At 44.0% G+C, this 16,525-nt stretch overlaps 1 protein-coding gene across 3 annotated transcripts in view; it reads right to left on the bottom strand.

Moving 5' to 3' along the window:
* The window catches only part of SLC20A1 (solute carrier family 20 member 1), a 38,542-nt gene extending 22,613 nt beyond the window's left edge, over positions 1 to 15,929 (bottom strand). The window contains exons 1-11 of one of the 3 annotated variants that reach the window (XM_045580981.1): positions 15,777 to 15,929; positions 14,914 to 15,539; positions 14,640 to 14,780; positions 14,372 to 14,457; positions 9,654 to 9,750; positions 7,401 to 7,520; positions 5,712 to 5,981; positions 5,044 to 5,602; positions 4,296 to 4,481; positions 3,456 to 3,540; positions 2,323 to 2,473 (exon numbers count right to left, since the gene is read on the bottom strand). In XM_045580981.1, coding sequence (XP_045436937.1) covers positions 2,323 to 2,473; positions 3,456 to 3,540; positions 4,296 to 4,481; positions 5,044 to 5,602; positions 5,712 to 5,981; positions 7,401 to 7,520; positions 9,654 to 9,750; positions 14,372 to 14,457; positions 14,640 to 14,780; positions 14,914 to 15,277 — 2,059 coding nt within the window. In that variant the 5' untranslated portion in view covers positions 15,278 to 15,539; positions 15,777 to 15,929. Of the gene's footprint in view, positions 1 to 1,555; positions 2,474 to 3,455; positions 3,541 to 4,295; positions 4,482 to 5,043; positions 5,603 to 5,711; positions 5,982 to 7,400; positions 7,521 to 9,653; positions 9,751 to 14,371; positions 14,458 to 14,639; positions 14,781 to 14,913; positions 15,540 to 15,776 lie in introns of those variants that run through there. The other 2 variants (XM_045580982.1, XM_036435974.2) reach the window with 2 other exon arrangements.
* Positions 15,930 to 16,525: the final 596 nt, after the last annotated feature.

The raw sequence follows: 16,525 nt of genomic DNA on the forward strand, positions 1-16,525 counted from the left end.
GCATACAACCTTGATTTAAAAATAACTCACCCCCTACCGCTGTCCCCCTTTTTTGAGCTACAGGGGAAATGTTGGAGGGTTACTATTCTCCATTTCACCCCAAGGCAGACTGTCAGTCTCCGTGAGGTCACATGGCTCCAGGAGAGGAAGCCAGTATCAAAACTCAGAGGGCTTCCTCCAGGACCCTAAGTTCAGGAGGCAGCTCCAGGTTTCCTTTAGCACAGGCCCGGCCTCCTTCCTCAAATAAAGCCACACAAGGCTACCTCCAGCCAGCCCCACAATACACTAGTGTGTATTGTGAAAAACAGATATTTTTCAGGCCCCTTTCATCAGCTGTAAAATAAAGATGAGACCTACTACAAGTATCAGGGCTAAATGTGCATAAAGTGCAGGGACTGATGAACATTTACTTGAGGATTCTGTGGAGCATGTACCCAACCAGTGATCAAATCCCTCAGGCACAAGTCTAATCTTGCAGGCAGTCTGGTTGCCAGAAAGCATCTTCCCAAGACTCGGTTCTCGGGGCAGAAACCATCAACCTAGTTTGCAAAGCTACACTTTCCATTTACAAAGATAATGGTCAAGACTAATGGAACCAATACTGAAGATTTAAATGAAGCTGAGCCTGCAATACACACACACACACACACACACACACACACACCTGAGCATTCTTTGTAATAGCAAAGCTGGAAAACAATTATAAAATAGTCCATTCAGTCCTAGCCAGTTTTGGCCTGCAGACCAAAGCCCAGTTTTTGCCAAAGCCGGTTTGGCTCAGTGGATAGAGCGTCGGCCTGCTGACTCAAAGGTCCCGGGTTCGATTCTTGTTAAGGGCATGTACCTTGGTTGTGGGCACATCACCAGTGGGAGTGTGCAGGAAGCAGCTGACAGATGATTCTCTCTCATCGATGTTTCTAACTCTCTCTTCCTCTCTGTAAAAAAAAAAAAAAAAAAAAAAAAAAAAAAAAAAAAATCAATAAAATATATTAAAAAATAAAATAAAATAAAACAAAGGGTCCCAGGTTCGATTGTAGTCAAGAGCACGTATCTTGGTTGAAGGCTCCTTCCCGGCCCAAACGCTGGTCAGGGTACATGTAGGAAGCAACCAACCGATATTTCTCTCACATCAAGGTTTCTATCTTTTCCTCTCTAAAAATCAATGGAAAAATATCATGAGGATTAACAAAACAAAAATTAAAAAATACTTTGTTCAAACAGGGAACTTTATGGATGTTAAAAACGGTGAAGAGATCTGTATGTGCAATGTGAAAATGTCTAGGTTATGCCAGTGTAAGGAAAAATGCATACACCTAAAATTAATACATTATTTAATGTTAACTGTAGTTGAAAAAAAAATGTAATGTTTTTGAGGGGAAATATGCCACACTTCCAATAGCCCCCTGGAGGATGTTGTGTGTCGTGAGATCACAGGCACCGCAACAAGGAGGAGTAGGGAACTCAAGGTTGGGTGTTGGTGTCACTTGTTAATGGCTAAGGACAACTAATCAGGAGCCCCAGTGCTTCACAGATGAACAAAAACCATGACAACAAATTATCTAAAAACTGTAGGCCTTTTTATTCAGTTAAGAGGTAGACAGATGAACATGGAAGGCTGTCCCATCTAATTTGCCCAAAGTTCACACTCCATTCATCCATCCCACACTGCCAGAAATCTTAAAGAAACCACAAATGCCAGGGGCTTTTCTTCCTATTTCTTCATGGCAATAAGTCAGTCAGTCCACTGCTTGCAGAAGTTACTAATTTAAATTCTTACTGTGCCCAAGAACCTCGTCCCCACAAATGCCACAAACACCAGCAGAACCTGCCACTGCCAACAGGAGGGCAGAGTGCAAATGACTATTTGTCTAAGAGACTACAAGGGAAGCTTCAGATATGTTTTTGTTGTTAAGTCCCTGTGCGTGTTCAGGCAGAAGCTGGTGACACCCCCAAACAGAGCACACTCACTGTATGTCACATGGCTCTGAATGGTGTTTAAGAAAACAAAGAAATCACACGTTATCTTCAGACACAACATTAAAACATAATGGAATTGAAGCCGGGTACAAAAAGTAGATAAATATGTACAGGAAGTCACAGCCAATAGGAACCAGTGGAAACCTGGCTATTTAAATAGCTAATTTTGAGACAAGTCATATTTAGCACAAAAGCAAATGTAGCACAAGTAATACTTCCTCCCACAGCTCCCAAACTGTAAAGATTGTCCTGGGTCTCCTGTATCACCGCAATCGTTCAGAGGAGCAGGAATGCTGTGGTGGTCCAAACACTGGCACAATTCTCATCCCGAATAGTTTCTGCTGAGGATGACATATTTGAAGAACGCCATGATAGCAGCGCTGATTACACCAGAAATGGGGACCGTGACAAACCAGGCCATGAATATGTTGCGAAAAAGTCGCCAGTCAACAGCCTTTTTGGATCGGAGCCAGCCAACGGACACAACAGAGCCCACCTAGGAGAGAAACAGGCAAGAGAATTGGTTACTAAGTTCCAATGATACTCTGGTAGAGAGGCATGATGTAGTAGGTAAGGAGCCCCAGACTGCTGAACTAGACCAAGCCCATGAAAGCTGGTGTATAACAGGTTAAGGAGATTACCTGTGGGAGAATGAAGGCAATATAAAAACCCAACCATTCAATTTACCGGTATTAACTGGGGTATATTATGGTAGGATAAGAACACTACCTTTTCCTTCTGAGCTACTGGAAGTTAATGACTTGCACCAATAATAATTTATAAGTTACTTTTAAGTTGTAGGTTTTTCCAAGATTGTTCTATAGTGAGGCTATTAGCTGATCACCTGCTGGGAGATCTTGGAAGAAAAGTTACTCACAGGGAAGCGATTCTTCCTTTCCCTTAAGTTACATGACAGGCCACCAAGCAACCCTAGGGCTCAATAGGTTTCTTAGCGCTTCAATCCTGACAGGCTCTACATAAACTGCCCTTCAACCAATCACAGACTTGCTAGCTCTACAGGAAAGGACTTTTGCATCATTTGGGGAGAGTATTATCTGCTTAAATAAGAGTAAAGAAATTGTAAAATGTAAGGCTTTACGTATATTCTTGACACATGTCCTTAACTTGCAACTCTTCAAGGTTGTACTGCATAAGTTTCTAAACCAAAGTGTGTGTGTGTGTGTGTGTGTGTGTGTGTGTGTGTGTAAAAAGCCTAGCCCAGCCGGCATGGCTCGATGGTTGAATGCTGATCTATGAACCAGGAGATCATGGTTCGAAACCCGGTCAGAGCACATGCTTGGGTTACAGGATCCATCCCCAGTGTGGGGAATGCAGAAGGCAGTCGATCAATGATTCTCATCACTGATGTTTCTAGATCTCTTCCTTCCACTTGAAATCCATAAAAATACATATATATTTTAAAAGCTTACATATTACCAGAACCATTCAAATGACACCGCATGTGACATAACACTTACTTTACAATGAGTTGTACTGATGGGAAGGCCAATGTTGGATGCAATTACCACAGTAAGGGCAGATGCCAGTTCAATACTGAAGCCACTGTGGACACAAAAAGATTACTTGTTAAGAATGAAACTTGGTTTTTTTGATAAGCTACCACTACCTCAAAGTTAATGCCAACTTGCTACGCCCCACTCACGGACCTCTTTAAAGGACTAGAACTCTTAAAATCTCCCTCAATCAGGCCATGGGAATTCTCTTCTCCCTCTTCTCTAACATGTGAGGTTTCAAGGTTTCGTGGAAGCCCATGAACAACATTCACTTTTGTTATACGTCCATTTTGGGTTCCAAATAAAACAAAGGCACCCAGCCGGCATGGCCCAGTGGGTGAGCGTTGACCAATGAATCAGGAGGTCATGGTCTAATTCCCGGTCAGGGCACGTGCCTGTGTTGCAGGCTCTATCTCCAGTATGGGGTGTGCAGGAGGCAGCCCATCAGTGATCCTCTCATCACTGATGTTTCTACTTCTCTCACTCTCTCCCTTCCTCTGAAAGATTAAAACAAAACAAAACAAAACAAAACAAAAAAACAGACCATCATAAAAAAAACAAAGACTGAGTACTGAGTATATCATCTTCCTCAAAAAAAGTTATTGTTTTGAGACCACTGGAATTGAATAAATATGACCAAAATTAGGCTTAAGGGCCAGATAATAAGTAAAATCTAAAAAGTTCACAGCAACAGTGAGATCATCAAGAACTTATACAAACTGGGTCACTTTAACTAAAGAGTGACTCATGTGGCAGCACCACAGCTGTGTGTACCTCAGGAACAAGACCCCTTTCCCAGCTTACCTGGAGGGTGTGATTGGCGTCAGATCTTTGCCCATGGTCTGAATGACTCTCCTTCCCCAGACCCACAGACCAATGCAGATGCCAACACCACCATACAGCAGAAGCCATATTGGGGTTGCTTCTTTTGAAGATACATCTCCCATTTTATAAACCAGGTACAGGGCAACCAGAGGGCCAATGGCGTTGCTAAAAGAAAAATGAGGCAAAGATGAACTTTTCAGACAAAACTAAAAACTAAGGAACTTAATAGTTGTCTTGAATGAAGCCTGGAGCTAATTAGCAAATAGGTCTGTTTCACAGAAAATGAATGGAACCCACGTACAGAAGAGGAGAGCTGCTCTGAGGAGCACCATGCATATGGGGACTGTCTTCTCACAGGGAGCCTAAAGCAACTCGGCTCCAACAGTTTATGAATCACAGAACTAAAGCCAATAGTCTGCAAACTCTATGGTGTCACAAGGCAATGATGTTGTTTTCCACCTTGCATCCCAAAATTTATTATCAGAGAACTGAGTCCCATCTCAATAGACAAAAAGGCTTCTCTGAACAATATCTGTTTACCACTTACAGATATCTCTCCAAAGAAAATTTTGCTGCTGGTTTTATTAAGTAAATTAACTGCTAGTACCTCATCCTATCTAGATATTCAGTCTCACAGATGGTATAAGCACCACAGCCACAAGCATAGCCTTATAAAAATATAAGCAGTTTAAAACTAGAATAAGCGCTAAGATTCAAAGTCACCAACCTGACATCATTGCCACCATGGGCAAATGAGCCAAAGCAGGCCGTGAGGATCTGCAGGAACTGGAAGAGGAGAGATACTTCTGGTTTATCCTGATCGTTCCATTCTTCTAGTGAGCTACTACTTCCTTTTCGGTCAGCCAGACCCATCTCTGCCTTGATGCTCATGTCCATCTCAGAGGCCGAGTGAATGTCGGACACAGCATTGCAGTAGCTGGTGTAACTGTCCATTCGAATTCGCTTCTTGCTGTCTGCATTCGGCCACGTCAGCTTCTCCATCTCCTCACCTTTCTGCTCACCTTCTTTGGCACGAAATGAATCCAGAGGCATGCCACAAATTGCCATGGTATAGGAAGTGTAGCTATTGTTGCGCCTCAAGGGTTTGTCACCAGTGTCTCCCATGCAGTCGCCCACCTTGGCAAGATGCAGCTTGTGCAGCAGCTCTTTGTACAAGCCGGAGTCCTTGTGCACGGTGTGATACTGGTAGTGGCCACTGGAGTTGATCTGGTTACTGACGGCCTGGTTGAACTGCACAAGGTTCCCATTAGGCAGCTGCACGGTACCTGGCCAAGACCAAAGGACTCGTCAATACAAAGAGCATCAGGAAAGGCAGTGAGTCTCTTCACCAGCAGAAAAGTGAAACTGTTTCCCCGCCGAAGAAATTCCACTCACCGTTCATGGGCCCGTCCAGGCTGGTTTCCTCTTTCAGGTCCACACTGGGAAGCTGCTCTCGCTCCGGCACTTCCTCCAAGTCTCCCAGCTTGAAGGAGACAGTCCTCTCTTCCACCACAGCCCGCAGGGGCACGGTGGCAGGCCCCACCTCAGAAATGGGGCTCCGGATTTCAATGTCACCAAGAGACAGCTTTGCTTCTTCATGGTCTTCTTTCAAGCTGTTCTTTTTTTCCATTAAGGGGCTTACCGAAGGACTAGACTTTATTTCTCCTAGAAAGAAAGAAATTTTTGTTTGGTTTTGACCAAACCAACTTGTTCCACATCTCCCCTTCCCCCACTTCAAAAAAGTCCATCTCAACATATGTAAACTTCAGTACAAATTCAGAAGTAATCTTTCTATCTGTTGTATTTGCCACATCTCATTTCTCCTGGGAGGAAAACAGCAATGCAGGACCCTTAGTATCAGGGGCTGCAGTCTTTCAGTAAAGGCCCAAAAAGCAAAAGCTTTGTGGGTTCTGTCGTGTCCTTTCCTTTACAGTCCTTTGCACGTAAGCCATGCTTAGTTCCCTGCCGACTGTTCCGTAGTGAAAGGTAACTCAAGCCAAGGCTGGCAACGGATTAAAATTTGGACTGCATCTAGTTCATGTTCTTATAAAAGAATTCCCCCAAAAGTTCCTCCATGAGTTCAAGCAAAGCAGCACAGCTCAGTGCAGGCAACTGAGGATGACAACTCTAATTTCCACTTCTATAAAAGAGAGATGTGCCTGTGTCTAAATTCCACAACCAGGTAGGGGTATTTTCTGCCTATCAAGCCAATGCCCAGAGTTTGCATGCTCATTCAGGCATCACAGTCAAGCTAGAGCTGGATATAAAACACTAGGGAGACTTGTATCATCCTCTCCCAGACTGAGGGGAAACAAGGTCAGCAAGTACTGAAGCCTCGTTCCCACTGTGCGCAGGCGCTCAGTGCAGTGGCATGACACAGCACTGCTCCCCAGGCCACTGCAGCCGGTGCTGCCTCCCTTGCAAATAGCAAACCACATCACCAATTGAGCATTTACAAGTGAAAAGGGCAAAGAAAGATTATATTAAGAGAACTCCACCAATAAGGAAAGGAATACAAGATTTAAGACTAACCAAAATTTACTTAGTGTTTAATTATAGTACAACACTGTGTGTAGGCCTAAAAGAAGCCTAAATGACACTTGGAAAAGTTCACCTCTAGAATTTGTGCTACAATTCTGAGAACTGTGAAGTCGGATATATACAACAGCCATAGTTTTGAATGACTAAATACGAAGTTTCACACAGAATGAGGGTAAATGTTTCCTCTAGGAAAGCATTTTGTACCTGATCCATATTTTTCATTAAGGTACTCTTAAGTATTCTCATTTAATGTAGTCTTCACCATCTATTTGTCTATTACCGGAAACTGTACTTTTTCTCTTAGTGATCACAGTTCACTAATATATGCCCAGCTTGTGTCCCCAGCATAGGCCTAACATTCCCCCTAACCAGTCTCAGATAATTTTAAGTCAATAAGAATATAACTTTGATGATAAACCCATAGCTTCAAATATTCATTTAAAATGACATTGTCAATATATCCAAATGGTGGAATTTTATAGGTGGCCGAATAAAAAGACAGCACATTACAAGTTACATTTTCTGCTACAATGTGATACTTACGTTCAATTTTCCTCTTCATCCTGGGACATACAAAGAACCAGACGATAAGGGCACAGAGAACTGCACATCCCACCGAGATGAGGATGGTGCCCCACAGAGGAAGTTTGTCAAAGCCCAGCACTAGGAGATAAAATGGTGCATCTTGAAAACCCCAGGGCGAAAGCCCTGGCAACGGTGTGTAAACCCTCCTGTGGGGACTCGGGTTCCCCACGCCAGCCCGTCGCCCCTCAGCAGCTGCCAGCATTAGGTCCACAGGAGCTGCTGTGCTCATGGCTACAGGCTTGGGAGGAAAATCTAGTTGTCACCTGACACCCACACCAGTCTGGCCCACTTTAAATACCTACTAGACTGACTCCCTGTCTCCCAAGTGCCTTCACAAACTAGCCTTTTCCCTTTCTTTGCCTTAGACAGGGGGATTACTCTACTGACAATCTACTAGCTCTGAAAATGGAACCACTCCACTCCCGTCTCCAGATGGTGGCTGTGCACGTTACATAGGAAGGTGCCAGAGTCACATCTGTTATACTGATAGAATTCTCTGTGGTGTTATCACAGCCATTGTACTATCCTCCAGCAAAATCCTTTAAAACAAGATTATTATCTTAGACTCATCAAACTAAGATACAGAAAACAAGTATATCATCTATCAAAACATAAGAACAGTTCAAAGGAGTCTTTCACAAAAGGAAAATAACTTAGTGGTAGTTATAATCATAAGCTGTATCTTAGAAACTGGTCTACTTTTTCATAGGGCTCAGGGATCATTAATATTAGCCACCATCTGCTTACCACTGACATGTCCAAGCCTCTAGTGTATATTTATGACAAAAGCAAAACACCAGAGAATCTATTTAAGCATAAAAGATGTTATGACTTCTAGCTTGTCCAAAAGCTTAGTCACTTATAGTTATTCTGCTTTTGCTTATTATTAATTAATAATGAAAATTCTATTGGCCCCTTAAAAACGATTACTATTTTAGTCATATGTAAATTGAGAACCCTTCAAAATGCAAGTTTTATAACGACTACAAGTCTTTTCATTTCAATTCCCACTATCAAGCTTGATCATGTAAAGTCACACAAACTATAAGATACATGAAATTCAATCAATATCATCATCACAATTTAAATTTGTCCATATCCCAAGTTTAAAAAGGGAAATGGAACTAGTTTTTCTTGTAAATGATCCACAAAAGGCAAAATAAAAATACCTAAGCTCCCTTTTCAAAAAGTTTCTAATTTCACTGAACTATGAGCTCTGCTGCTGCTTCATAAACCCGTGCTGAGAGCATCTTGGAGTCTTCTTAGGTTAGCATGAAGAACCCAATTTAAACCAATGCAAGTGCTGCACGTAAGCTTTTCCATGCCTGCAGCATTTGGTAAGGTGTCTAGTATGCTCTAAGATCAATATGCTCATAGGTCTTGCAGCTTCCAGATACTGTTCCAGTTCCCGTTCCCCTCTCCCTCACTATGTGCATGTGTCCTGGGCAACAACGTACATGTAATACTTCCAAAGGACAGGAGCACTAACTTAATGGTCAAAGGCCCTCATGCCAAATGAACCTAGATAGCACAACTAAGCTGATCAAGACAGGTGAGCCCTGCCGACACGTTACAAGTTGTCAACCTTTTCCATTTGCTAAATTAAACATGCATCATAATTTAATCCACTAATTGCCTTAGCCCCAATATGAATAGTTCAATTTTTACATTCCCACAAAGTACTTTTTCTCTTAGCTGCATATATTCGTCTTCCACATGCACTTAGATCAGGTGTTAAACATCCCAACTCTTCTTATTCAAGCAGGTTTAGGGGAGTAAATTAATACAATAAAAGTAACTCCATTTGGGAGAGAAAATGAAAATATCAAGCAAACCAGTGCTAAATGGCTGATTATTGAACACCAGACATAACTAAGAACTCTTCAGCAGCCAGGAGTTCAGGCCAGTACCAATGCCAATATTTTTGGCATAGATAGGAGAAAGGGAGGGAGAAGGCCATATTGTCTTGGGTCCTGTGAAGACTAAAGAGTAAAAGTCTGTAGTGATTTAGAATCTGAGCAGGTCTCTTTGGTTGAAAAACTATCTAGGTTAACTCAGCATACACTAGCCTGCAGCCTTCTGAAATGGGTGCAGGCCAGCCACCTTCTAGGAGATTTCAGCCCTGTAAAGCAAAAAGGGGTAAATTGGGCATTTAATGCAAGTTTGTAAACAACTTTAAATTCACATATAAATATTTTGATATATACTTACAAGGTGCTCCAGTATACATGATGGAAAACAGGTTTATCCCAACTGTGCAAGCATAGAAAACTGGCAAAGCTCGCAAACCATTAGGAACTGGATCTTCCTGTAAAATAACATTAAGATCAATACCCAAAAGCTGAGAAATTAACCATGTCTATAGAGCCTTGTAAAAGGGCAAGTTCAGGAATTCTGGTGCCAATAGCTGTTTCTCCACGGTAGTTCCCAAGCCCAGTGGGTTTATTCTACATCTGCTCCTGGAAGTCTGTTCATCAAGGTCAATTTACAGCTACCTGAATTCAAGTTTATGTGCTTTTTGTTTTGAGTTTTTGTTTTATCAAAACAAGACTATACCAGTAATGTCCCAGAAAATCGGTTAACACTAAGGGTTCCAGATGTAAATCTGAACACACACCTGAAGGTATAGAAGACATTTGTTAAGAGATGTCAAGAAACAGACCTTGATATGTTAGAACATTTCTTACCTCAAAGATTTCTTAAAAATACCCTATGTAGTACAATATACCTATAACAACCACCTTATCTAGACATCTGATAAAATCACAAATTATTAATGTTTTACCCAAGTGCTAAGAAAAAAACCAATTATGCACAAGATTACCCCTCATCATTCAACAGACTGTGCCAAGCACTATTCTTGGCACTGAAATACAAAAGTAAATTAAATAATGTCCCTGCCATCATAGAACTGATATTTACATTCTAACATAGAATAATGTAAAGTACCGACAAATGTTACGAAGAAAAATAAAGAAGGGTAGGGAGAAATGATGGAAGGAGGCATACATTTTAATTCAGGGAAGGGGGTGGGAGAATCAGTTAAGCAAAAACATGAATATTTAAGTCAATAACCATGTACACACACTTAGGGGTAGAGGAGCCGGCTACCTGGCTATCTGGTGGGATGGGGGTGGGGAATGGAGGGCATGGGCAAAATATTCTAGATAGCGATGTCAGCAGTGCAAAGGCCCTGAAACTTCAAACGTTTAAGAACAGTAAAAAAGCCAGTGTGACTGGAGACAAGAGCTCCACTTACAACAAATGTGTATTAATTTTGCAGGAAAAGACGGAAGTCGAACACTTAAAGAATGAGAGCATGGATCTGAATACATGGGAAGGCTAACCTATAAAGATGTTACCTATAGGTTTACTACTGTCTTGATCACAATCCAAAGGAAAAACTTGGGGAGGAAGAGAAAGGTAAAGACCCAAAAGCTAAGTAAAGGTGCCACTCCCAGTCAGTAGAGATGGGCCCTTACTGAAAAGCACCCTGAGTTTTAGCTCCCCTAGCTACCAGTAAACAGCCAAAATAAAGACAATGAGTAGCACAGAGAACCTAGAGACTGTTAAGCTTCCCTGAGCAACTCAAATAATGAGGGTCACACCCCAAGGGCAGTCAATAGGTTATGAACCTGAGGAATATACAGGTTTTTCTTTTAAGAACTACCCATGGTTTGAAGAAAACTCTCCACAAAGAACCTAAAAACCTCCCCTCCCGTGGCCCCCAGTCAAAACCCATTAGGGTTCTACAGACTTACGTAGGGACTTCTCATAACAAATTTTCAAATAATATTTGGTATTTTGATATCAAAAAGGAAGTAACCATGCATTTTCATTTTTTTTAATGTATTTTTATTGATTTCAGAGAGGAAGAGATGGAAACATCAATGATGAGAATCACAGATCAGCTGCCCCCTGCATGCCCCCTATGGGGATCAAGCCCAAACCCAGGTACATGCCCTTGATTGGAATAGAACTGGGTATTCTTCAGTCCACAGGCCGATGTTCTATCCACTGAGCCGAACCAGCTAGGGCTGTATTCTGTATTTCTTTTCCTGTATAGCTCAATTACCGTACAGATGCCAAAGTAATCAGTAATAAATTACATGGAATAGGGAATGATGACTACTACTATAGTTTATTATGAAATAACAGGCTCATGGTTTAAAAAAATAAAAAAGTTCATAAGAGTCTAGGTAAAAGGAGAGACCTGAGCAATCTATCTCTCCCTTTTACTCCAGACTTTTCAGTCACTCCTGTTCCCACTGGTTAAAATATAAAGAAGGCTAACAATTTTATGAAATACTTATCATTAAACGACCCACTGAACATTTCCTTAAAACTTTATCTGGAAATAACGTGTTTTATTCATTTATGAGGGATGGGAAAGGGATTTCCATAATCCCCCATCTTCAACCAGAACACTTCATGTTTTACATATTAAATGTTCCAGTAAGCTTGTCTAAAGAAAAAATGTTTTTGAATTTGAAAAGATGTCCTAGATATATTCAATGTGATTCCTAATAGAAAGGAAGGAAAATGCTGAGACTCATTTTAACTAGAATTTAAATACTCAACAGGAAAACCTCCCCTTTCTTTATTCCTGTTTATTGCCCAGTCCTTTTTTATTGTTGTTGTTAATCTTCGCCCGAGGATATTTTTCCATTTATTTTTATGGGGAGTGGAAGAGAGAGGGAAAGACAGAGAGAAACACTGATGTGATTGGTTGCCTTCCAAAAGAGCCCTGACCAGGGCACAGACTAGGGAGAAGCCTGCAACCAAAGTACGTGCCCTTGATGAGAATCGAACCCAGTACTCTTTGGTCCACAGGCAAATGCTCTATCCACTGAGCTAAACCAGCTAGGGCTATTGCCCAGTCCTTAACAGAATTACCTTATCTCCATTCTGCTTTTTCCTACTAGACTACTCAACGCCCTTGGAACAGACATTCAGAGAACGGAAACTTTTTAAAAAGTAATTTCAATGTCAACTTCCAAAACAAAAACTTAAGTTGAAAAATTTTAATAGCCAGGACCCCCAAAAGTTACTCATCTAAGGATGACTTCTGAGTTTAAAACCTATCTAATCAGAAATATTCACTCACTGCCTGAAAACTCATGTTATTGACAGAATGGATAGAATATATGCATGAGGTCATGCCTTAGGGTGGAGGGGTAAAAGGGTAGATGGGTGGAGGGGAGGGGAGAGGGGGAGGGGAGGGAGACCCTCAAAGTCAATTTGGTTTAAACACTATTTCAGTTATTCTTGATCATGTCCACCTCACGCCCATACAACTTAATTTAGCCCTGGCCAGTGTCGCTTAGTTGGTTGAGCATCAAGGTCCAAAGGTCACAAATTCAATTCCCAGTCAGGGCACATGCCCAGGTTATGGGTTTAACCCCCAGTAGGGAGCATGCAGGAGGCAGCAGATCAATGTTTCTCTCTCCCTTTCCCTTCCTCTCTCTACAACCAATAAAAACACTTTTTTTAAAAGAAGTTAATATATCTAACTGAAGCTCTCAATAACTGGCGATAAAAGTACCTAGCATGCATTCCTCAAACAATAGGTATGGCATCTCAAAAATCTCTCGTACCTCAGAGCACTACCATTCCCCGTAAAGAAGATAACTTTGTTTTGCCCAGTATCAGATGCATCTACTTCCCAATAATCAATCAACAGAGACCCAGTGTAAACCTTTATATAAGCAGGAATCTCTAATAAGGATTTTCCTGGTCACTGATGGCAGAAAGCTGTGTGACTAATAATAATACTAAAACATCTGGTCTGAGATTACTAGCAAGCCTCCAATTTAAGCATCACATTGTCATATGAGACAGCTACGGGAAGTGGGAAGGTAGATGTAGTCATACTAGCTTACAGTATAAACAATACCAAACTCTGAGATAGTTAATATCAATGAACTATTTACTCTCAAATTATTCCAGGCTACAAATGCTTCAAATTTTCAAAGCACTGAACTGCTTTATTCTTCCATGCTAATGCCAGTCAGTTTCTATAGAGAAGAGGTACAATTCCTTCCCTAGAGAAGCCTACAACTAGACCAAACAAGTGGGTCTGCACACATTCTTACCCCTGGGGATAAAGCTACTTATCTCCCTTCACTCAGATTTCCTCCACCTAGAAGCATTTTTAAAAACTTACAATGGACAGTTAAGAGCCATTTACCTTAAAAAAAAAAAAAAAAAAAAGGACAACTTTGTTTTCTTAGAAAAAAACATTTATTCTCACTGTAACTCAGTCCAATAACAACACCCCTTGTTGTCCACCTTGGAGCCAGCATCAGACTTCTTGATGAAAAAAATGCTATCGAGTCCCTGAAAAGGCATTTTCAAGTGGACAGGAAATGAAACGGCTCTCTGGATTTTTTTTCTGGCCCAGAAAAACCAAACAGTTCTAAGGAATTAGAGTCTAAGTCACAGTGAGAAGCAAAGTTTCCACCTAGAAGCTTATAAACAGGTTATAAGGATAATCAGCTCTACTGAATTAACTATGCAGACCCAAACTACTCTTAGTGGCACTAAGAAAAAAAAACCCATAGGGGACATTGTGAATTGTTGAACCCCAAGCTTACAATTCAAAACAGTCTACCTAATGGGGGTTTTTTAAGTAGTAATCTGCATATAGCTGGGCAAAACCACCTTAAATACATTTCCCTAATTTTCCACTCCCTGTCTTTCTTATTCCTTGGCACACCAAAGCACTCATTCAATTTTCCCTCCAGAACACCTTTTTGGTGCAAGCTTGCTTCTTTCAGAGAACTTAGCAACATACAAAAGGTACATAGAACAAAGAATTTTTCAACTGTCCAAGGCCATATATACGTACACACCAATTACACTGCAAGAGTGCTATTGGTCTAAATATCAGACACACTAAAGGTCATAAAAGGGGGGAGAGAAATTACCTTACGGAGGATGAATGTCCGAACAAGGTAGAATAAAATTCCGGACATGATACCAGAAAGCAGCGGAGAAATAAACCAAGACATCACTGGAATAGAACACATTAAAAACAAATATCAACAACTCACAAAAGTCGGGAAACCAATACACACTTTAAATTTTAGTATTCTGTTCCCAGAACTTTAATGTCCCTCCCTTTTACACAATGTTCCCCAACGTAATGCCATGGAACATGACGAGAATTAATAAGTCATTCTGAATTAAACATACCAATTTTGATCAGTTCAGACCACTTGACACCTTCCTGTCCTTGTGCCACAAGGGAGAAACCAATGGTTGCGCCCACGATACAATGGGTTCCAGAGATGGGAAGCTTCAAAAACGAAGCCACTAGCTGCCACACGGCGGAACCTGAAACACAGTAAAGTTTTATTTAGTAAACGACAAAACTCCATTATGTATGCAGTGCCTTCTGAAGGAAATCATGTGATAGGCAGGCGTCTGTTCCCCCAACACGGAGGGGACGACATAACACAGAACTCACCGAACATGGCACTGACCGAGCCGGCCATCAGCAGATGCTGGGTCGTGTTGTACATGGTCACGTCGATCAGGCCCTTCCTAATGGTCTCACTCACTTTGGCCCCCAGCAGAACGGAGCCCACGGTCTCAAAGATGCTCGCCAAGATGCAGGCCTGCTTCAGGGTCACCACTCCCGAGCCCACGGCTGTGCCAAACGAATTCGCTACGTCATTGGCACCCACGGAGAAGGCCAGCACGAAGGCGATGACGAAGCCCAGGATCAGCAACCACAGGTACTTGTCCAGCGGGCCGGTGGCCGTGGCCACGGTGCTGACCATCAGTGTGGCTGCGGTGCTGGCCACCAGCGTGGCCGCGGTGGACGCCATCCCCGAAGCGGCGGCCTTAACTACCGACAACTACTGCGCAGCTTTCAGGCGTGTAAACAGAATGAGAATGAGGTATCACAGACGCTCTAATAAATAATATATATTATATAAAATTAAATACTGTAAACTGCGGCGGACACCGGGCCGGCCACTGCTATACGCTGCGCGCGGGCATCTGCGGTCCGGGACGCCTCGAGTTCCGGGGGGCTAGCGGCGCGGCGCGGAAGGCCATGGCGAGGGCGCGCGGGGACACTGGCTCATCCTGGGGGGACAGAGAACCGCGATGGCGCACGCCCACAGCCCCGGGCTGGGCGCGCGGCCAGCACGTGGCGGGCCCCTCCCCGCGCCCGCCCGCCCGCCCGCCCGCCCTCCGTGGACACCGAAACAGGCCGCTCCCGCGCGCCGGGGCCGCCAAAAAGGCCGCGGGCGGGCGGACGCACGAGGCAGGAGTCCCGCCTGCCCGGAGAGAAAGCGCCCTTCCCCGCGGCGCCCCACTCACCACGGGAGACGAGGGCGGACACAGACAGGGAGGTCCAGGCGGCGAGCACAGGACGGGCGGGGTTGGAACCTCGGAGAAGCAGCGCAGTGCCTCAGCCACAGAGGAGAAGTAGCAACACTAGCCAGCGGCCATCACTCTGATGGCACCCGCCGCTCCCGCACTTTATAACCGGCGCGCGGCCCACGTGACCCGTCGCGCGCGCGCGCGCCACCTCGGAGCTCCGCCCCTGGTGACGCACTCCCGCCCGCTGGGCTGGCCCAGCGGGAAAAGCCCGGCGCCAGCGCTCATTGGCCCGTCGCGCGCCGGAGGCCACGCCCCCACGGGCAGCTGATCCCTCCGGGCGGAGGAGGCGCGCGGCGGGGCTGGGCCGGGGGTTTCCGCCTCGCCGGGCCTTGCAGCCTGCTGACCGTGGGGGTCGTCTGTGGGTTTCTGAGGCCGCGATCACAGCCGTTCCCGGTTCCTCCCGCGAGCCCCTAATTATGGAGCAGGCCGCGCCCCAATCCGCACTTGGAGGGCATCTGTAACCGGCCGCGTCGGGAGGCCGCGCCTGGCCGGTGATGCTGCGAACACAGTTCCCGCACATTCCCGCCCCTGGGATGCCCTTGGCCTGACAGGCGCTGCCCCGCCCGGGAGGAGAGAGGCGCGTTGGCCTCGCTCCCGCATTCGCGCAGCGGATGGAGGCAGGGTGGTCAATCCCGAGAATCGGGCCGCCCCCAAGAGCGTCCGGGGCACCAGGATGCTCCGGTTGG

This window comes from Pipistrellus kuhlii, unplaced genomic scaffold, assembly GCF_014108245.1.
Source record: "Pipistrellus kuhlii isolate mPipKuh1 unplaced genomic scaffold, mPipKuh1.p scaffold_m20_p_13, whole genome shotgun sequence".
Classification (NCBI taxonomy): domain Eukaryota; kingdom Metazoa; phylum Chordata; class Mammalia; order Chiroptera; family Vespertilionidae; genus Pipistrellus; species Pipistrellus kuhlii.